The sequence below is a fragment of the Canis lupus genome, chromosome 2, assembly GCF_011100685.1.
Source record: "Canis lupus familiaris isolate Mischka breed German Shepherd chromosome 2, alternate assembly UU_Cfam_GSD_1.0, whole genome shotgun sequence".
NCBI lineage: Eukaryota > Metazoa > Chordata > Mammalia > Carnivora > Canidae > Canis > Canis lupus.
In genome coordinates this window covers 55,769,671-55,792,998 of record NC_049223.1, presented here as the reverse complement: position 1 = coordinate 55,792,998, position 23,328 = coordinate 55,769,671, and the positions used below count along the sequence as shown (strand labels likewise).

Here is a 23,328-nt window from a genome sequence, read left to right as displayed (position 1 = left end):
TCTGTGCACTAGGTTTGTTTTAAACCGTTTGCTCAGATTTCTTCAAGCTCCTGTTTGTGTTCACCATTCATTCATTCATTCATTCATTTGGTATTTGCTGACAGCCTACTACGCACTGAGCATCCTTTCCCCTCTCGCACCATGCGGGAACCTGTGGAACTGCCAGACATCCTCCCAACTAACCCTATTCTGTTTGGGAGAGAATGAAAATACGTTGCAGTCTCGTTTTATCATTGGCAAGCAGAGAAAGTGTAGACTCGTCCTATCTTGGCAACCTTAGCAATCTCTGCTCTAGAGTCTGAACGGAAGCACAAGCAGGACACCGACTTCTCACCTACAGGTGGGCAGGACCCACTCACTGCCCTTATCCTGGAAGCCTGAGCCCTGGGTCCAAAGGGCTAGACTGAGAAACACTCAGCTCTGGTGGGAAGTGTTATCCCGTCCTTCAGCGCAAAGTCCACACCTAGGAAAGGATGTTCTGGTGAGCACAGAGAAGGAAGGTCAACCAGATAAACCAAACAGGAGACCAGTGGTTAAACTGCCCCCTACCTGGAATGAGGTTGAGGGTGGAGAGGTTGGAAAATGTTCACCTGAAGTCTAGGTGGGCAGCTGTCACATATGAATGAAAGCAAAGGAACGAACCACCACCATCACCTTTGTTATTTCATTCTTATCAGGTGCCAGTGACCGTAAGGACTTTATACTCCTTGCTTCCATCTAACATTTATTAGGCAACTTGCAAGTGTTACTTTGTTTGATCCTGGCAGCCACTGCAGGAGTGAAGGCCTAGGATTATCCCCGTTTCACAGGGGCAGAAACTGAGCCTTGACACTATCACGCAGTTGCCCAGATTCACTCAGGCACTACCGGGAGCATCAGGGATCGGAACCCAGACCTTTGCACCCCCAGAGCTCAAATTCTTACAGGCAAAGAAATAATTATGTACAAGGTGAGGAAAAAGCAAGGAGGGCAGGAAAGACAAGGCAACAGAATGAGAGCGAGGAAACCAAACAGAGGGAGCTAAGCCACACCAGTCGTAGGGGCCCAGGGTCACCTGAGTCTGCATGCGTCAGCCTGATGTGTGGCTACACACACGCACTGTCTCATGAAAACCTGCAAGGCAAAAGCTGCGGCAGCTACAACTGGAGGGCAGAGAAAGCAGCTATGTGGGAATCACTATGAACCAGAACCTGGGACAGGATCATAAAAGATCTGAGGGGGCAGTTCCACCCTCAGAGGCTCACGCTCAGACAATGGTGCACATTCTGGAGTCAAGACAAGGCCTTTGAATGTTCGCTGGGGCCACGTGGTGCAGAGCAGCGCCCGAGGACTCGGGCTGCCTGGGCCCTAAGAACTCTCAGCCCTCGGCGGCCTCACGGCCCACCCTCCCTGGGGCTCTCCCTCGCGTCCCCTGCACCACCAGCCTTTAACCCGCAAGCACCACTTGTTTTAAAGCCAATTATTCTTTTTTTTTTTTTAAATAAAGCAATACAAGGTAGTTGCCAGCAGTCAAATACTCTTTTTCATTTTTTTTAAATTTAAATTCAGTTAGAACTCTGGGAAATGAACTAGGGGTGGTGGAAAGGGAGGTGGGAAGGGGGTGGGGGTGACTGGGTGACGGGCACTGAGGGGGACACGATGGGATGAGCACTGGGTGTTATTCTATATGTTGGCAAATTGAACACCAATAAAAAATAAATTTATTTAAAAAAATAATAATAAAATAAATTCAGTTAGACAACATCTAGCACATTGTCTGTTTCAGCGGCGGCGTTCAGCACCTCCCCAGAGCCAGGCAACCCCTGCTCGGCACTCGGGGCGCCTGACCCCGGCCGCAGAGCATCTGGCTAGACATGTCCCCGAAGGCAAGGGAAACAAAAGCAAAAATGAGCTACTGGGGCTTCTCGAGATTTAGATACTCTGAAGTCTATGGGAAAAAAAAGCATTTTAGTTTTTTGCCTTCAGCATTAATAGGATCCTTGGATACGGTCATTTTCAAATTCAACGTTAGTCCCCCAAGTGCAGGCAAAAACTGTCATATGCATCGCGCAGCGTTTGAGGGGTTTCCAGAGGAAAGGCGCAGGAGCGGGACGTGGCCACCCAGAGGGAAATTCCAAAACCTTCCCCTGTCCTGAATGCTTCCGGAAGCACATTAGGGTAGGCTGTTTGAAAAAATAATAATAGTACTTTCCACTTACATTTTTCTTCCTTGAAAACTCTAAGAGAGGGCCAAAGTAACCTGAACACAACCCTCTGCTCTATCTCTGATTTGAGAATAAATATTTAATTCTGAATTGCAGTTGAAGGGCCATAGGTGCCAGATCTAAGTACGAAACCGATTTTTTTAAGGAGAACTTTAAGCTGCCTCCTCATCTTTAAAATGTAATATCTTCAACAGAGAATGCAGTTAATAAGAGTTTAACTGACAAGTGAATTCAGCTTATTTGATGGGGGGTTCCTTTTCCTTGAGAGTTCAATTTCATATTAAATTCTTTATTGCCAGGAAACCCACTCCTTAAAAAGAAAGTCTAAAAAAAATGGGGGATGGAAGACAGAGAAAACTTTTTTAAAGACTTAAAACGTCACAAATGATGCATGTTTGTGTACGCGTTCTAAGTAATGTGCAGCAATGCTATGGATTTAACCTGAAACCGATTCTAAAAACCATTCTCTCCACCACTAGCCTTCACACACCGGGTTACCTTAGCAACCGAAGGAACAGAATTCCAGCCTAAAATGTCAGAAAAGCCAAGTGTGGCGAGGTTTGTTCCGTGAGATACTATCAGAAGTAACAGGAGGCTGAGAGTAATATTGAGCGTGTACATAGCTGCTTGAAAAATGTCAAGGTTTCCAAGAAAACCACTTAAAACCTCAGAGTTAGTTGGTGCCTGTCATGCACTAATTTCTACACTCCTCCATCTTTTTCAAACGGAAAGCCTGCATTTTGTAATAAATCTGTCCTTTCTGAGTCTCCCACCAGCCAGTGGGACACCAGCTGATGTTGTTTCAAGCTGCTGTCCGGTAAAAAGCTTTGGGCCAGAGAAACTAAGCTGACATTTCCCAGGCAGTGAGACAGCAAGGCATTTGCGTAAGTCCATATGCCATCCCCTGGCTAATCAGGCTGGGACCACGAGTGGAGGCCAACCAACAGGGCATATGCCCCTGAGCCTTTATTATTATTATTATTTTTCTATCTCTACAACTAGCAAATCCTACTCAAGGACAAAAACCCCAGCAGAGCTCTATGTATCTCAAGTGTTAAGTCTTGCTGGTTACTGGTCACTGTTCTCTTTCCTCTATTCAAAGAGAGGACAACAGGGATTTCCCCATGGCAAACACTGCAGGCCCACACACTTCCTTCTGCTGGTAGATGCTGCAGAAAATCGGCAGTTCCCACTTCGTCTTTAGTTACGAGCTGTCCTGTATATCACTTAATGGCTTTTCCCAAGATTTAAAAAAAAAAAAAAGGGGGGGGGGGCAATGTAACCACCCTTTAAATTCCTTAAGGTAACACTAAACAAAGCATAGTTTAACGTTGCCAAATGACCTCCACTTTTATAAAATCCCTTCCAAAGTCCTTTTGGCCTTCTGCACCTTTTCCCTTCTCCCCCCGTGAGTTGTAAAGTGTAGAAAAGCAAAGATCCTCCTTCCAGGGGAACTAATGTATGAAGATCTTATTAATAAAATAGAGCATCATGCTAACCACCTTTCTTAGTAACAGTGAGACCTGCATGCATTTAACTGGTGGTCCCTGACGAGGCTTCCACTTTTCCTGTAAGTCAACATTAATCACAGTGGGACTTGTTTTTGCTCAGGCCGGTACTGCTTGGACTTGCCCTTGCCACGTGTACTCTGCAACTAATACACTTCTCAAATTTCTTGATTCTCAACAATTCTCATCTTGGAAAAATCAATAAATTATCTAAGCCACTTTCAGTGGGTCCTATCAGTTCCACCCATTACTTTTCGGGAGACAGCTCCAGAAAGAAAAGCTGGCTCCCTGAATACAGTGGCTGTGTTTATGCCCAAGACAGCCCTGCAGAGACATTTCACAAGCTCAGCCGGCTTACCCTCAAAATCTCTTCCATTCACAGAATCAACGATAAAGGCAAGGAGTAACATTTAACTCTTTAAAACTACCAGATAACATTTTCTTTCTTTATTTAAAAATTGTATTATGTATGCCCTGCAGATTCATTCCATGGTGTCACTTTTCTTAAAAGGAAATGGTACTTATGTAACAGGATGGAGTTGTTACCTAATGCTCAGCGGTAATCATTCTGCAGTGTCTAAGTGGATCAAATCAACACCCCTCACACCTTAAAGTTACACAATGTTGTAGGGTAACTCTGTCTCAATAAAGCTGGCCAAAAAAGACTGTGTTGTGTTTTCATAACTGTTATAAGAATTCCACCTTTTCCATAATTAAAATTTTGTGCTTCTAAGGAGACTTCTAAACATGTGAACTATTTTGCATAGAGAACTATAGAAAAATCCAAATTCACTTTTTGTGATAATTTACTCAAGCAGGGACGCCTGGGGGCTCAGCAGTTGAACGTCTGCCTTCGGCTCAGGTCGTGACCCTGGGTCCTGGGATCAAGTCCTGCATCCGGCTCCCCATGGGGAGCCTGCTTCTCCCTCTGCTGTGTCTCTGCCTCTCTCTGTGTCTCTCATGAGTAAATGAATAAAATCTTTAAAAAAAAAAAATTACGTAGGGAAAAAAGGTCTTAAATACATAAATTGTTGCTAAATACTGGTTTGTAAATGTAAATATATGCCGAGAGAGATAGTCTTTATGAGTTTGTTTTTTTTAAAATATAAGTAAGCTTATTTTTCTTCTATGAAAATGCTTAACCAGGACCACCTCTACTTAATCCACAGGTGGGGATAGGAGCTATTATGTTCCTAAAGGCAATGCCATCAATCCTCTGAGATGGTATTTGTTGTCCCTTTGGGATCTTTACTCAAATGGTAGCCTTCCCGCTGGACATGGCAAGCCTGGTGCTTGCCAGCCATGTCAACCTTCTGGGAGCACAAATAAAGTAACCTGGTTGAGCAGGAAGGGAAGACTAACCCACAAGTTATCTGAGCACCAAGGAAATGAAACAAAATACCTTATTCCAGTTAATTTGTCAAAATTATGTCAATCTCTGAGAAATAACACTCTTTATTTAAAAAAAACTTAGTTGAGTACTAAAGTACTCAAAGAAAAAGATAAATTGTGACATTTTATTGGATATAGTACTCTACTCCAAGTTTTACTGTAAATATGGGGTCGTGACATTCTGCAAAAAGCTTTTTATCATGAAAGCTATTTCAAAGAACTGGGTTTAATTTTATGAAACAGAAATCCAATTTTATTTATGTCACAAAATTAAATAAAACCAGAGATATTTCCTTCCCTAGAACATAAAGTTGCATTGTGAGTAATGATGGGTAAGAAACAGGGCCAAGAAAAATCTCTGCTTTTCTTTATGACACACAATACTCTGTTCAGCCTGGCCCTTCTCCAGGATCTCAGGCCTTCCTGATAAAGCTCATTGATTGAAACGGCAAAAAGTAAAGTATTACAAAATGCAAAAAGCAAGGAAACACAGTCCCGCTTCCCAGGTAAGGCTTCCAACAGACTTTTCCAAGAGTCATTACAGACGTCAAGTAATCCCCATTCAGCACATCCATTTACCCCACAAAAAGCATAAATAAATAAACCCAAATAATTTTTAAGTGCAAATGGTGAAGCTTTCAATAGTTTCTGAAAAAGTATTAGAAATAATTACTAGGAAAGAAACTGTTTTCCACTTACGATGCCACTATTACTTAACACACAATGAACTCCAGTGGGCCACAGGCCACTGTTTCTTAGTCTGGTATTATTTCTCTACCTTGCAGATAAGCAGCACTAATAAAATAGGTTCATTAGGAGAGGATGCATCGAGCATTTACAAGATCCTAAACTGCTCAAATGAAAATTCTACTAAATTGAAAAAGGACCAGGTTGTTGACATTGGAGACTCCTGAACTCTCCTGCTCCCGTAGAATTGCCCAATGTAGAGCTACACACCCAACAATTCTCTTTGAGGAAATCCAGCAACTATGTGAATGTGGAAACACCCATATCAGCATGGGTACAAAAAGCTGAGACACACTCACCATCAACTCTACCCCTGGCACAGCACCATCCAATCAGGAGGGAACCCCTGTTCCCAGCTTCTCCCTGAGGAATGAAATGTTTGGATCAAATCTAGCACCCCAACTTTGAAAGCCTCCATCTAGCTGAGGAAGCCAGCGGGGCTTGCATCCAAGAATCCTACGGGACTACAGCAAAGAAGTAGTTCTTAACAGGCAGATGAACACTCACCATAACTATCCCCTGAGGGCTTGGCATAGAGGAACCGGCAGAAAGACACATCTCCCGGTCTTTCCCTGGAAGGGATTTGACTGCATACTTCATAAACTGCAGGGTCCATTTACTAATTGGCATGCATGTAGCAGCTGACTGATGATCCTCCCTGGACCTCAAGAGAGCCAGTGGGCAATTCCCCCCACCTTCTTGCTTTGGTTCATTCCAACAATAAATCCAGGTCACTGGCATCTCTCTGGAAGCAGCCTGTACACACATCTGGCATCCCAGATTTTACAGCTGCCACCTGAGGGACAGCTCCTCAGACTGCTTTAGCTCTGACAGCCAATGTATTCATGAGTCCCGCAGGACTGTAAAGGATGAAGAAGTAGTTGTTAATGGGTGTACACGGAAACCCTTACTGTAACTATCTCCCTAGGGTTCAGCACAGTGGAAGCAAACAAACAAACAAACAAAAAATGCCCATCTCCTATTCTTTTCCTGCAAGGGATTTGACTGCACACTGTTCCAGCTCATGACTGAGGGTAGACTTTATCAGCCTGCATCTGGGTGGTGACGGAGATCCTCCCCTACAGGACACTGATGGGATTTGGCACACCCTCAACTACTGGGGGCCACTAAGAATAAAGATAGCAACTTGGGCAATCACGAAAGTTTGGGAAGCAAATAGGAATTTGGGCTAGGCTGACCAAGGTTCATCACGGAAGACCAGTCAGTCAAGACTGGGAGAGTTGTCTCTTCATCCAATGTGCAGAAACCAACACAAAGAGTGAAAGAAAATGTAGAAAAGGAGAAGAGATTCCAAACAAAAGAATACGAAAATTTCCAGAAATCAATCTTAATGGAGATAAGTGATTTATCCAAAACAGAGTTCGAAATAACATCACAAAGATCCTCTCTGATGTTAGGAAACCAATGTGTGGACACAGTGATGATTTCAACAACAACAACAACAAAAAATTAGAAAATACAACCAACTACCAACCAGAAATCATAGAGCTCAAGAATATAATAAGTGAAATGAAAATTCACTACAAAGTTTCAGCAGAAGACTAGATCAAATAGGAAAAAGGATCAGCAAACTTTAAGATAAGGTAGTGGAATTCACCCACTCAGAGGAGCCAAAAGAAAAAAGGGTATTAACTCCACCCATATGAAAAGTGATGTAGTCAGTAAGTACCATTATAGGTCTAGGCACTGTAAATTATTCTAAGAGAAAGCCTAGAGAATTTCCTAGAGATTTTCAAGAAATGGTTTACAATCCCAAGATTTTATCCTTTGTAGCCTCATTTGTCCAGAGCAAATGTAATTTGCATTCTACATATGTACATACAACATGCTCTATATATGGAAATCCATTCACATACACACATGGAAGTTAACTTTTACTGAGAACTAAGTATATTCAGATACTGTTATAGAAGATTCACTCTATATTACCTAATGTAATCATTACAAGCCAGTGGGGTGGGTACTATAATGCTTCTTTTCAGAAACCAAAACTCTTATGACATAAGAACTGAAGGGTTCTTGCCCAGGATGCCTCCTAGCAGCAGGGTCAGGATTTGACCCTAGCTCCAAAACATAGATTCTCAATGACGATGACACTAGAATTGTTTTCCCATAAAATATATCTCATGCACATTAAAGAACCCCTTGGTGACATAAATTTGCCTACTGTAAGGATATGGATAAACCAAAGGCCATGACCAATGGGAGCTTATAAAACACGAATACATTTCCAAATAGCAATAAAAATGGCAGTTAGGTGACCCTTGCCAACTTGGTAGTTAGCCTAGTGCTCAGCCAACTTACTTATGTTTATCTATCTTCAGTGACCGAGCAGACATTCACCTGCAACACACAAAAAGCTATATGTATGTACTATTGCCAATCTATAGATTAAAGGTTAAGAAATAGTAATTCATTTCTAAATTTTAGGATGAAAATATAGCATGTGTGTAACATGAATCTCATTTTGAAGGCTCTTAGTTTAAGTTATCCACGTGCAATTATTTTCTTTTGAAAGGCTTTATTTACTTATTCATGAGAGACAGAGAAAGAAAGACAAGAGACACAGGCAGAGGGAGAAGCAGGCTCCTCACAGGGAGCCCGATGTGGGACTCGATCCCAGGACCCCGGGATCACGCCCTGAGCCAAAGGCAGACGCTCAACCACTGAGCCCTCCAGGTGCCCTCCAAGTGCAATTATTAAGTCATATAATCTTCAACAATCTGTCGCCTGCAGGGGCACAAATTAACCCATTGCAGACTCCAAGCCCCTATGCTGAGGGAGGTGCTGGGCTAGGGAAGGAGCCTCCTTCTGACCTGCAAGTGCTGCTCCTGGGGTCTTGGAGGCACTTTACTTGTGGCCTTTAGTGCAGTGACTGGTGAAAAAGTATGAAAACTTTATGCCTTTGTTAAAATGAATCTGCCCTTCTAGAAAGTGAAACAACCTCTATATTAGAGTTTTTAAAAGGCCAGGAAGCTTAAGAAAAAGAAGTTCCCTAGTCAGAAAGCACACATATATATAAATATATATATATATATACACACACACACACACACACACAGACATAGATCTATAGATATGTATGTACATATACAGGTATGTTTGAATATACAGGAACATGCTCCTATATATACGTAGCCGTTTACGTATATACAAGTTATATATTCATATGAACATGAATAAATTCCTTAGCCAGAAAACAGGTACATTTTTATATACATATGAATAACAATAGTGATGTCTAGGATGTGTAACTTCCTTCTGAAGGTCCCAAATACAACTTCCATTCATACCACAAATACTTCTGGAACACTTGATATGTTCCAAGCCATTTGGTAGATCCTTGGAGATAATGGTGAGGAGAACAGATACCACCCCTTACACATCCCAATCAGCTACCATACAGTTGAATCAGCACACAGGAGGCAGACACGGCTCAGCACTGAACGAGGATTGTGACTGGTCTCATCCAAGATCTTAAGGAATAAGAAACATCTTTAATATCCCAAGAGAGTTTTACTTTAACCCTGTTTGAAAGAAACAAGTGGAGATCCTCTCTGTCTGTGGTTTATGGCCATATGATCCTGTTTACAAAAATCACAACCCTTTACCTCAATTAGCGCATTTAATCTTATCCACAATCAAATTTAAACCAGTCTGTAATCAGAATTTGTCAGAAAGTAGAAACTCCTGGGGCCGCCTGGGTGGCTCAGTGGTTGAGCATCTGCCTTTGGCTCAGGGCGTGACCCCGGGGGACTGGGGATCGAGTTCCGCATCGGGCTCCCTGCAAGGAGCCTGCTTCTCCCTCTGCCTGTGTATCTGCCTCTCTGTCTGGGTCTCTCATGAATAAATGAATAAAATCTTAAAAAAAAAAAAAAGAAAAGAAAAGAAAAAGGAAGTAGAAACTCTCAAAAACAGCATCATCCAACCACTAAAGTCATACAATAACACAGAAAGACAGCACAAGTATATGTGTGTTCAGTAAAATATAAACCAATATCTATTTCTAATAAAATTCTGTGATTAGTTATCACCGTAAGAAGTATCTATTGAGCGGGTCAGCCTCCTGCCTGGCATGGACTTACATAAAACACCCATCTTTGTTCACACACAGATGCCACGATTGATGTTAAGAGCCTATTCAGTCTTTTAATCAACAGGATCCATCACGAGGTTTATCCCAAAGTTAGTGCAAATGTTTGAAGGCTCTCGGTGACTCTGGCATTTTAAAGATGTCGATGCATCGGTTTCATTTCCTGCACGCCACACTTGTTCTTAGCGTTCCCACAGAGCCGGATGCCTGCCTTTCCTTGCTTGATGACTCTACCTTCTTGGCAAAATGGCACAGCATGAACAGGTGCCAATGGAAGTAGAGCCACACTCCAAAGCAGCTGGCTCAAGAGCTTGCCACCAAGAAACAGTCCTTCCCTCCTTGAGGCAAAGCTCTCCGCCACCTGGAGTAGAGCTGAGGAGCATCAACCAGCCCAGAGTCAAGTGACTCAGGATCTCAGGGAATCCAGTCATGTCAGAATAAGGCTCAGGTCAAAAATGCTCAGGAAAACCAACCCAGGGAGACAGACAACAAATTGTAAGGCACATTCTTAACGTCACATCGAGGAAAGACATCTGAATTTTCTGGTGAAGACTCACCTTCAAGTGAAGAATTTCCCAAGACACTCCACTCAAGAGGCAACTCCAGATGGGTCAGAGCCAGCACCAGCTCCTCGTCCAAAGCAGGCAATGCTCCCACCGTCAGGGCAAATGGAGTCAGAAAGGTCTGATGACTACTGGCTGTGAGGCGATCAGCCTGGGTGACCAGCAAACGAGCCAGCCTGCAAGCCATGTTGTCCACGTAGGTCACTGAGCCGGAGCCCATGGTCACTGGGGAGTAACCTTCTGAGCAGAGGCATACAGACACCGTCACCGTCTCCTGAAGCCCATGCCCTAGACAACAAGACAGTAAACAGTTCACACCTAGAGGCTAAATAAAGGAGATGCTCACCCGGTGTCCAAGTCAGGAGTCACCAGCCTCCCTGCACTGCCTACGCAGACCCCCCGCTCCAGGAGCACAAAAGGCAGAAGAGAATAGAAATGTAGCCAGGTATCTTCCCATGCTGCCACGCTCATGCGGCCGGATTAAAGCTCATTCTATCTTCTTTCAGTGACTCCTGATTTTAAAAACAACTTTTATGAGCTCTGAGCACCTCCATATCTATTCTCCTATCATCGTCGAACATTGTTATTTGGCACACCTTCACCTTGTAGCTTTACCCCACTTACCCCAACCCCTCAATTCAAGGTCATCTCCTTAAAGGCCTTTGTCCTTTCCTCCTCTGCCACTTCCTCCCAAGTCCTACATTTTTATGTGTTTATTTAGATGATAGTTGTACAAAGTAGCTCCAAAGAATTCCTTCGAATGTGAGCGAGGGTGGGTGAAGAGCACTCCACAGAAATACTTACAGACGTTGCTCATTACCCGACTCCTGCCACTCCTGAGGATAGCTTCTGTGCCTTGGCGGTCCTCTTAATAGTTCTGTTGTGTGTGGTCATCTAATCCCGCTCCCTGTGCTTCCTTCCTACACTCCTCCTTCATGTGGCCAGGGGGGAAGCTACTACCCAGGCACATTATGCTGCCTTTGGCAGGACACCCAGGGCTTCGTACCGCCACACTGCTGTGATGATCATAATCACAGCCGGACGGAAGGAAGGTGATCTCAGCCACCGCTGGCCCCCAAGCAAACGGCCAATGGGAGCCTCTGTAGGGAGAAGAGCATCCCAGCTTACTGAGAACTGCTGCTGCGTTCTTCAAATATGACCCAGTGGTGCAGGCACAAAATGTAAGCCTCCATCCCCAGTCTGGGCACTTCCAGGACAGACTACAGAAATCCGCTCTCCATGCTTCTGAAAGGCTCCCCTGGGAAAGCTGTAACAGGCGACATTTACGGTCCAGAAACAGGGACTGCCAGGTGCCCGTACGGAGTTTGTTTAAAAACAAAAGTTAAGAGCTCTCCCTTCAAGTAGGGCACGAACCGTCAAGCAGACCTTCTTTAACACACAAGGAGTGGGAAGGAGGCTCACCCTTGCATCCGAGTAAAGAAAATGACAGAATTTTCAATATTAAGATTGGCATTTTAGTTATTACTCTCATTCCTCCTCTGTAAGAGGCTTCGTAAAAGAAAACCAAGGAGGGAGCAGCCAAAGGCAGCGAAGGCATAAATGTAAATCCCAAAGCCAAAAGGCAGAGGCAATAGAGACAGAGCCAAAGTAACTCTATGCCATTAATGAGGTTTGACATTTTTTTTTCTTATAAAGATGCCAATTATGGCACCAAAGAGAAAAGAGCTTAAAATCGCCCACAGTCTCTAAATGCTAACTGCCTGGGTCTGGTTCCCTATTGTTCCTCTCCAACAGTTGTTTAAAGTTGTTCAACCTTAATCTAAATTTGAACACAGATAATTCAGAAAAATGCACTCCCCCCCCCCCCAATTACATGGAATGCCTTGGTTTTCACTGCACATTATACCCATTACTCTTTATGGACATTATATTTTGTACATTCATGTATGACCATGCATTGGATGTATGCCTGGACTATCAATAAAAATACACATACATCTATAGGCACAGCAAGAGGGGGCTCCCGGTAGGGATGAGCCTCAGAGTGACTGGTTAAGATTTATTACTTGGCTCCTTGTGTAGTAAGAAGGAAAGGGTAACAATAATCATGCCCAACTGAATCTCTAAAACATGATAACTTGTGTAGAAAGCGTTACATCAATTATAGCAGCATGTGAGAAAAAATGCTCACGGGGCACCTGGTGGCTCAGTGGTCGAGCATCTGCCTTTGGCTCAGGGCATGACCCCGGGGTCCTGGGATCAAGTCCTGCATCAGGCTCCCCACAGGGAGCCTGCATCTCCCTCTGCCTGTGTCTCTGCCTCTCTGAGTCTCTCATGAATAAATAAGTAAATAATCTTTTAAAAACAATGCCCACAGTCTCAGAAATGGAACAACAGATTGATCTGATGAACAAGCCCAGGTAGGGCTGCAAAGTCTTTGCACATCTCTGCAATTCTATGTCTGTGTTGTTTGCATGTCTACTGTCTACCTTCCCTTCACACGTAACAGAGAGACTGCAGAAGCACTTAGAAATCTCTTTCTTTGAGCAGCCCTGGTGGCCCGGTGGTTTAGCGCCACCTTCAGCCCAGGGCATGACCCTGGGGTCCCAGAATCAAGTCCCACATCAGGCTCCCTGAATGAAGCCTGCCTCTCCCCCCGCCTGTGTCTCTGCCTCTCTCTCTCTCCCTGCGTCTCTCATGAATAAATAAATAAAATCTTTTAAAAATAAAAAATATATTTCCTCTAAAAATGAAGCCAATCCTATCCATAAAAAAATTGAAGGTTCCCTAAATGATGCAATTTAGAGGGCCCAATAGGCCCCCAGTTAAGGAAATCTAACCCATGAGCAAACCAGAACTAAACCCACCCCCCTCCTGCAGGTAGTAACACCTTCACTCCATCTTTGAGCCCCAGCCTCCTGTCTCAGATACATAATCCACACCCCAATGAATATATGAAACTACTATATCTGAGAACTATTAGCTCTTAACAAACATTAACATGAAATATTAATTTGTCACCTGTCACCACGGTAACAAGACGACACGTAGGAGAATGACAAGTGTTGGAATGTGAACATTTTGGTGGTGGGAAGAGAACGTTCTGGTGCCTGAGATCTAGTAAGGAAGAGTCTGTATACATAGAGTGCCAAGGAAGGAACCCCAGGCACCAAAAAGAGCTAACAGGATTGTGGTGAACAGTGGGGCTGCCAGACTGCAGGGGAAGGAGGGAGGGAGGGAGAAGGAAAGCCACCGCCAACATCTCCGTGCTGCATGAACCGTCCCTGGCCATGGGCCCTGGGACAACAGGAAGTAAGACTAGGAGCAACTCCTCCATTGGACTACACCCAAAGCACAGCCAACTTTGAAAGCTGAGTGCCACCAACAGGATAGGCCTGCCCGGTCTGAGGCCAGGGTGATGCAGCTGGGAGAGCCTCAGAAGCAAGCTGACCCAGGGTGAGTGTGCTCATGGGTCCTGACCCTTGCCCCTCCGCATCCCCCTCCCCACCTCCCTCACACCCATCCCACTCCGGAGCACTGTTTACTTTCTCCTCCTGGTCCTCCTCCCAGCCTACATCCCTGGAGGAAGGATGCTTCCAGACAGACTTCCCAGTTGCAGAGTAAAGACTGCATCTCACCTGGAATGCTGGACTGGAGAACATTATCCTCAGTGCGTTTTGCAATCACGACGTGTCTCTGATGAGATCCATTATAAATAAAGTAAAACTCGGCATCTTTAGGAAGATAAACATTTTTCCCAAACTTTGCATAGACGGTCATCTGCCCCTAAAAAATGAGTAAGTTGAGGTATCATCACACTTTCTTGTCCTGACTCTTAAAAAAACAACAACAACAACACACAATAAAAGAAGGGCTGGGGTCCAAAATAGTGTTGTTTGTTAGGTTCATTTCACATGGTTGACACTCAAGTAGCACAAATTCTCTTTCCAACAACAAACACTCGGGACCACAGCAAGATGCCTCCTGATGTTTTAAAGTATGGACATCAAAAAATGAAATAAAATAAAATAAAATAAAAAATAAAATAAAAAATAAAAAATAAAATAAAATAAAATAAAAAATAAAATAAAAAATAAGATAAAATAAAATAATAAATTAAATTAAAATAAAATAAAATTTAAAAATAAAATAATAAAATAATAAAACAAAATAAAATAAAATAAAATATAATAAGGACATCAGAGCTGGTCTGTTCTATTTGTAAAGCCGAAGTAGTCCAGAGCAAAGGGAAGAAATTTTTAAAATTTACTCACTCTATAAATGTGATTCAACCTTGTTGTCTTTATTTCATTTGAATTCCTCCTACCTGATGGACATCACTGATTCTACTCATTTCTTTTTCTGTCCCTGACATACCACCATAGTACAAAGGGTCAAAACCATTGTTTTTAGTTATCGCCTTACCCTGTCCTGGATCACAGTTGGTTGTAAGAACTTTAAATATGCACAAGCTTTGCCAAGTCGACAGCACCACAGCCCCAGGCTTGCTGTGCCGTTTCCATCGCTGTCCGTCTCCTCCGAGGGAACCCCAAGTCCTGCCTCCCCCTGGCCTGGCCTCGCACTGCCTCCCAAGAGCTTCCAGCGGGCACACACCCTGCTAAGTGCCCGGGTGCGGGAGAGGAGCCACTCCGGGAAGGAAAGGAAGTCGAGGAAGCAGGGGCAGGGGAGGGCTCTTCAGGACCTCACCCCAGAGGCTGCAGGAAGGCCTCGATCGGCTCCACGACGAGGGGGAAACCGGGCCGCCGGGCCATCCCGGGTGGCAGGGAGGCTCCAAGGACCCAGGACACTCCCTCCACTCAGAAACAGAAAAGCAATAGGAAGAGAGTCCTCCAGGGAGACGTTCGGCCTGGGGTGGTGGCCACAGGAAGAGGAGGTGGGAAGGGTGGCCCGGGGGGCCAGGGCTCGGCCCGTGGCCACCAAAACCGAGCCGCTCCCCGCAGCCCCCCTGGTCCACTCCCGCTGGCAGACGCCGTGGGTCCCACGCGCGGCAGCAGGTGCAGCAGGGCCGACCCGCGTGGAGAACAGAATGGGCACACGGCTCCTTCCTCCGATAACCACGCGGGTGTTTCGTCTAAACTTTAAAAATACAAAAAGGCTATGTTTTCCTGCTGGTTTGAAATCTATGGCACACAAAATATTACCCTAAATTATGAATTGGTATAAATACCAATTGGTTTCTGGGGGAAAGAAATCACTAGTTTCCGACTTTGGATTAGCCCTTCTCTGCACGTGAGCCCACGCACACATGCACAGCACGGATGCAACCCATAGAAAGTGATATGCCTGGAGAAACCCACCACACGACAGCTCCCCAGAAAGCTCAGGAAGAGGATCTGAAAGGCCAAAAAAAAAATAAAAATAAAAAATAAAGAGTGACAAACGTCTGACATGACAGAGAGGAAACCTAGATGAAATTCCATTTCCTAAAAAAGGAAGAACAGCCTGCATTAGTCATGTTCCTGGTTGCTAAAGGGACTGTTAATTGTCCACGGACAGAATCTGACCTGCCTTGTCACTTTTTTCTTTTTTTGTAAAAGAAAACAAACTGTATCAACAGATCAAAGCTTTTCACAGACAAGAAGACTATCTCATCTGTCTCTGTTCAAAGCAACCAGCACACGACTATTTTCTTTGGTTGGGTGAACGAGGACCACAACCTACCGACGACTTTGACGGCCTTTCCAAGGCAATACAACCCCAAACAGAACAGTTTTACAGTCTGCGTGTGTCTTCGTCGTGAGCCCACCCCGTGCTCCACGTTGGTAAAAGAAGATGGACAAAAACAGGTCAGGAAGAAGGTCCATCCGTTAAAGGGAGATGCGCACAGTCTTAGCACTAAGAATAAAGTCAGCCCTAAAAGGGCTCCTCTTATTTGCTCATCACAGAGTGATCAGTAAGACATGGAAGGTGAGATAAGAGGATGGGGGGAAGCAGAAACTACGAGAAACCCAATGGGATAGGATGGGATGGGGGGGGGGGCAGGCGGGAGAGGATGGCAGAAAAAGAAAATATGAGTACGTATGGACACGAACATTTTCATTCCAGAAAACTAAAGCCCTAAAGAGGTTCAGACTCGGCTACGCATATCAGGAGAAATGAGTTTCCGAAGATGTTCTGAAAAACAAGGACAGTAAAAATGAACGGCCAAGAGTGACAATTTGGGGGCCTGACTGGGGTCTTTCTAACCACTGGGGCCCCTGAAAATCTGGTTTTCTTAAAGGGCCACTAATTTTATTAATGGCACAGAGATAAACTCCCAGCTACAGAACTTCACTGTGCCCCCGTGGTTTCCCCATCTGGAGTCAATTTGCACTTCCAGGCAATTACAGCCCTACACTTCCCTGAAGGGATTTACTGGCATCAGTACCAGAATCACTCTACTTTGTGCAGAAATACTAAACACGTCTCATCATCTTTCTGTGAATCTACTATACCCCAAACTTATAATAACACACATTCCCACCCACAGAGTAAGAGGGTTCCCCCTTTCTCCACATCCTCATCAGCATCTGTGGTTTCTTGACATGTTAATTTTAGCCCTTCTCACTGGTGTGAGGTGGGATCTCACTTGGTTTGGATCTGTATTTGCCTGATGTAGAGCATTTTTTCATGGGTCTATCTGCAAGCTGGTATAGTCACTCTGGAAACAGTATGGAAGCTCCTGAAAAAGGTAAAAATAGAGTTACCCTATGACCCAGCACATTACACTACTAGGTATTGACCCAAAGGATACAGACACAGTGATCTGAAGGGGCACCTGCACCCCAACGTTCACAGCAGCAATGTCCACAATAGCCAAACTATGGAAAGACCCCAGATGTCCTTCAACAGATGAGTGGATAAAGAAGACATGGTCTAGTTTTCAATTAGCAATAATCGTGCCTCAGATAAACCTCATTGGCTATGATACTGCCACTGCGCAAAGTTAAGACGTGGTCTATATATTCATGATGGAATATTCCTCAGCCATCAGAAAGGATGAAATCTTGCCATTTACATCAACATGGATGGAACTGGAGGGTATTATGCTGAGCGAAATAAGTGGATCAGAGAAAGACAATTATATGATCTCACTCATATGTGTAATATAAGAAACAGAGGATCATAGGGGAAGGGAGGGAAAAATAAAATAAGATAAAATCAGAGAGGGAGACAAACCACAGAGACTTTTGATCATAGGAAACAAACTGAAGGTTGTTGGAGGGGAGGTGGTAGGGGGACGGGGTAACTGGGTGACGGGCATGGGGGAGGGCATGTGATGGAATGAGCACTGGGTGTTCTACGCAACTGATGAATCACTGACCTCTACCTCTGAAACTAATGATACACTGTTAATTAATGACATTTAAATCACAAAATTAAAATTAAAAGAAAGAACACACTCATTTCACTAAAACTTCTGGACACAGTAAGAGGCATAATAGGCAAAAATTATCTCCCCAAATGAATCTAAAACTTTAACGTGCTCTAGTCAAAACCCAAACACTTTTCAAATGAAAGAGGCTTGTTTCCAAGTGCATCTGGAAGAACAGAAGCACAAGACTAGAAACAGTTTGGAGAATGACAGTGCTTGGCCTGTGCGGAGTGCGGTCAGAACGTCTCCTACCACAAAGCAAGGCATGCAATAAAACCATAACACCTTTTTTTTTTTTAAATCTATATAAAACCATAACGCCTTAAGCAATGTGACGGGCACAGGGACAGACCACTGAGTACGGAGTCTAGAAGCAGATGCAGGGAGGTTATGTCATAAAGGTGACATTTCTAGCCAGTGGGGGAAAGAACAGGCAACTCAACCAAATGTTTTGGAAACAGCTACCTGTTAGGAGCAAAAGCAGGCCTCACATCATGTATCTCAATTGCCAATTAATTCATTATCAAACTCAAAAATCCTTAAGCACATTAAGTTAGAAGGCTGTCTAAAATTTTTCAGTATCGAACAAAATGACAGCAATGAAAGATATCTAAATCCCGTCTATACTGATGCCACCCCAATGTATCAACTTGTTTTCATTCTTTTATTGCCTTCCAGTCTTTGTTCAATGCACAGCTAACCCTTACCGAGCTTCCTCGGAGTGAGTACGCATTTGGTTGTGCCCTTCTCTCTTCTATCGAAAGTACTTTTCCCTCTTCTGAATTTTGGCACCATTTTTATTTGCATTCCATCAAACGTGATGTTCTAATATTTCCCCCTATCATCCCTGTACTGTTGTACTTTAAGAGTGGTTCTAGCTTAACATTATAAACCATACAAAAAACTTTTTCATGTACATCACTTTATGCTTTCCTTTTGTAGAATAAAATTCCAGAAATGGTCCAAAAATGTGAAAGCTGGTTGCAAACTGCCAAACTGCTTCTCAGTAATGTTCTAGCAAACTCCATTGCCCCCCTGTGCTGGTCACGGGTATCATTTTCATCACCACCTTGCCAAAACTTTTATTTCCCAATTTATGGACAGTAAACCGTTCCCTCATCAGTTTCATTTGTCTTCTTTCCCCTATCCCTGAAACTTACTCTCCACTTTTATTAAAGATACTGCTAAATAGCATTAACATTGTTAGTGGTCTGTTCAAATTTCAACTTCAAGAATTCTGGTCTTCCCTTTTCTATTGACATCTGCATTCACATTTGCCTAAAGTAGGTCAGAATGTTCACTTTCTCAAGTGAACCAATTGAGAAGAACCTCACAGTTAGTCCCTTTTCTTTTTGAATAGTGAAGGTGTACCACCTGTTATTTTCTCTTGCCCAAATAAAAAGTACTCAAATACCCCTCTAAAATCTCTATGGACCAGTAGCATGGAAAATGGGAACAAATATTGAGTAGGAAAGCTAGATTATAACCAGATTGAATACACCTCAACATAAACACACACACACACACACACACACACACACACACACAATTAAACCAACGTTTTTTTATCAAGAAACATCTTCTTCCAGAAATTCTACTTGTAAAACTCATCAATAATTCTCAAAGACCAAGCCTTCTGCTGAAATGCTGTGACATCTGTAGATTTCTTCTTTTTTTTTTCCAAAAGATTTTATTTATTTATTCATGAGAGACACACACACACAGAGAGAGAGAGAGAGAGAGAGAGAGAGAGGCAGAGACACAGGCAGAGGGCGAAGCAGGCTTCATGCAGGGACCCCGATGTGGGACTCGATCCCAGAACCCTGGGGTTACAACCTGAGCCAAAGGCAGACATTCAACCATGGAGCCACCCAGGCTCCCCTCTAGATTTCTTCTCAAAGAACCAGAAAAGGTATTCAATCTTATTGGCCATTAGACTATTTCTTTCATCCAACTACTCTACTCTTCTTCTAATGACCTTTACGATGGAAATGGTTGGCATTGATGTGCATATTCTAAATATGTTTTCTTTAAACTAGGTATCTAAATGCCTTAAATAACTTGGTGCCTATATTATCCTAATCACTGAATATCCTTGTGCTAATGTCCTCCCGTCTTCACTCTCACTCTCTACAGACAACATATCTATGCATAATTATACATGGTCAGTAACAATGTCTTTTGCCAAACAACCTTCACGAACTAGTCTCTAAAATATGTGGCATGAATAGGCAATAAACACTGCAGTTTCAAATTATGACAATGAGAGAACAAAGCATGTATCTTTTTATAGTGGTGTTTCTTACTTTGGAGCCGCAGGAAGATTCATAAATGGATTTCAGGAGGTCTGGGTACCTTTTAAAATTGTTGGCGAAACTCCCTTCATATGTGTATGTGTCCATTTTTCTGAGGAAAGGTTTATGGATTTTGCCGTATTCTCAAAGGTATCCATTCAACTCTAACTTCTATAGAACCAAATAATAATGGGAACATGGTAAATACCATTTAATGACAATGGTGACCTTTTCATATGATAATAAGATGTAGTGCTGTGTTCCAAGGTATCCTACACAGCCTTTACATGGGGTGACCCTTAGGACAGGAGCACATTAAAAGTACATGTTCAGTGAGGTGCTAAATACTGTATTAAAAGTTTACTAATATATGCCATTAAAACCAATATCAACATAATGCCCTAAGTGAATTATCAAATTTTATTGTTTTCAACATCGGAAACTTGTCTTCACAACAAAAAAATAATTATTCTAGGGCAGCCCTGGTGGCTCAGTGGTTTAGCGCCGCCTTCAGCCCAGGGCATGATCCTGGAGACCTGGGATCGAGTCCCACGTCGGGCTCCCTGCATGGAGCCTGCTTCTCCTCTGCCTGTGTCTCTGCCTCTCTCTCTCTCTGTATGTGTGTCTCTCATGAATTAATGAATCAATCAATCTTAAAAAAAAAGATAATAATTATTCTACACAGAACCTTCCCTGCAGAGTAGTGTGTTATTAAATGTTGTGAGATTCCTGAGAATTTTTTAAAGTGCATAATCCCATTTTATAGGTAGGTAAATAGGAGTATAGGAACTAGTTATACTAACTACCTCAGGATCCCAGAGCCCAGATGAACAGTATGCAGTATCTTGACTTCTACCCCAACCTACAAGTTAGGTCATCCTCTTTACATTCTTCAAGCACAATTCAAAGAAAGTACTATGAGCATTGTCTTTTATTCCAAATTACTGTGTTTAAGTACTTCTTTAAACCAACATGAGAAAATGCAGAACTTATTTCCTTTGTGTGCATATATTATAGATACACACATATCTGTACACATATATTATCTATTGTGCACATGGTATTTCACAACCACAAGGTGCTTTATTGTGTCTTTCTAATCTTTTTCCCACAGTAAGACCTAGGAAGTATTATTATGACTCTTATCACATAAACGAGAACCCTGGTACCATCAGGTCCAGTGAGTGGCAGGGCCACAAGTCACATCAAATCCACATGTACCAGCCCCAGGCCCAGCATACTTTTCTTCCCAACATGTTACTGTGGGCAAAACAGCAGTGGGCAAGTGTTTACTGACTTACTAGACCTTTACATTAACCTCAACCTTTATATTTTCCATATTTAATACAAAGACTCTCATCCTGAAACCCATAGGTAGGGGTACAGCTGAAAGGGGAGAGAAGAGAAGTATTCCTTAGGCCCCTCAAGATATATGCCCAGTTTTAGACATTTGTGGAGAGAGAAGGTGTCTTTTAATTAGAGATTCTTCTAAGTGTTCAAGGAGCAGATGATTTAAAAAGTTTAGGAGCCACTGATTCAAAGCATGTTTTAACCATCTTTTGTGTAGTGTAAAATAACAAGATCATTCAAATTTCTTGTCCCAAATCACAACTAAATCAATAAAACATAAGTGAATATAAATTGGTTAAATCCAAGTGGAATAACAGAATTTTTTTTTTTTATGGAAGATCACTAAAATTACATAAAAGGCTTCTAAGACATTTCTTCTGAAAGACCCTTTCAGGGGCCCTTGGGTGGCTCAGTGGTTGAGCGTCTGCCTTTAGCTCAGGTTGTAACCCCGGGGTCCTGGGATCAAGTCCCACATCGTGCTCCCCGTAGGGAGCCTGCTTCTCCCTCTGCCTCTGTGTGTCTTGTGAATAAATAAATAAAATCAGAAAGAAAGAAAGAAAGAGAGAGAGAGAGAGAGAGAGAGAGAGAGAGGAGGAGGGGAATGGAAGGGAGAGGGAGGAATGTAAGGTGGAAAGGAGGACAGGGTCTGGATGGCTTTAATTAGATTAGTTTGAAACTGGTCCTCTGTCCTCTTCCCGCTCTTGCCTTTTCCCCCTTTCCTCTGCCTCCTCACTTTACTTCCTTTTCTTCCTTTTTCCTTCCTTTTGCCTTCCTTTTCTTTTGCCTTCCTTCCTCATTCCTTCCTTGCCTTCTTCCTTCCATTCCTTCCTTCCTCCCTTCCTTCCTCTCCTTCTCCTTCCGTCCTTCCTTCCTTCCTTTCCTCCGTCCCCCCCTCCCTCCCCCCCCTCCCTCCCTCCCTCCCTCTCCCTCCCTCCCTAACTAAAGAAGAAAGATCCTTTCAAGTAGGAATGGCTTCCATTTACAAACAGGATAAAACAGATCACAGAAGTCCAATATTCCTGCTGATAACAGCCAGAAAATCAAAACAGAAAAATTTTAAAGTCATATTCTTAAAGGCATCAGAGAACTATGGGAAAAAGAACAAAATGCCTTAAAAATTCCAGAAAAGGGAACCCCTTAGAGAAGTTATGGAAGTCAGAGGACAACAGAATGTTATCTTTAAAGCGATGAAATAAAGTAACAGAGGTCCTAAGAGTCCACGCCCATCAAAAACATCCCTGGGGCAGCCGGGTGACTCAGTCAGACCCTTGGTGGCTCACAGTGTCCGACTCTGGGTTTTGGCTCAGGTCATAATCTCAGGGCTGTGAGATGGAGCCCCGCATCAGGCCTCACCCTCAGCAGGGAGTCTGCTTGGGTTCCCTCATTCTCCCTCTGTCCCTAAGAAGAAAAAAAAAAATCTCCTCTCAAAAAGAAAAAAAAAATCCCTAAAAATGACACTGAAATTAAAATGCTTCCAACAAATACTGAGGGAACTCATTGCCAGCAGGCAAGCACTAAAAGAAACACTAAAAGGAACTATTCAAGCAGAAATAAAATGATCTCCAACATAAGCAGGCACCCAAAGAGGAGATATCAAAGAGTGGACAAAATATATTAATGTCTAATGTACAAAATAGGAATGATGTCATGGAGTTGAAAATATCTGTAAAACTAAAATGCCTGACAATAATGTGAAAGGAAAATGGGATTCAAATGTTTACCAGTTTAAGAAAATGTTAAAAGTAATAGCTTATTATGCTTATGTCAGATATGTACATTTTAAGCTGAGGGTTACAGTAGAAAAACATAACTAACAAGTT

General features: G+C 43.1%; 1 protein-coding gene and 1 pseudogene across 11 annotated transcripts in view; both read right to left on the bottom strand.

The window, feature by feature from the left end:
• ARHGEF28 (Rho guanine nucleotide exchange factor 28) overlaps positions 1-23,328 on the bottom strand; it is a 289,077-nt gene that overhangs the window by 153,841 nt on the left and 111,908 nt on the right. For all 11 annotated transcript variants that reach the window (XM_038530837.1, XM_038530833.1, XM_038530838.1 and 8 more), the window contains exons 3-4: positions 14,128-14,275; positions 10,523-10,816 (exon numbers count right to left, since the gene is read on the bottom strand). In XM_038530837.1, the coding sequence (XP_038386765.1) occupies positions 10,523-10,816; positions 14,128-14,275 (442 nt within the window). The remainder of the gene's footprint in view (positions 1-10,522; positions 10,817-14,127; positions 14,276-23,328) is intronic.
• LOC119870583 lies at positions 17,282-17,437 on the bottom strand (annotated as a pseudogene).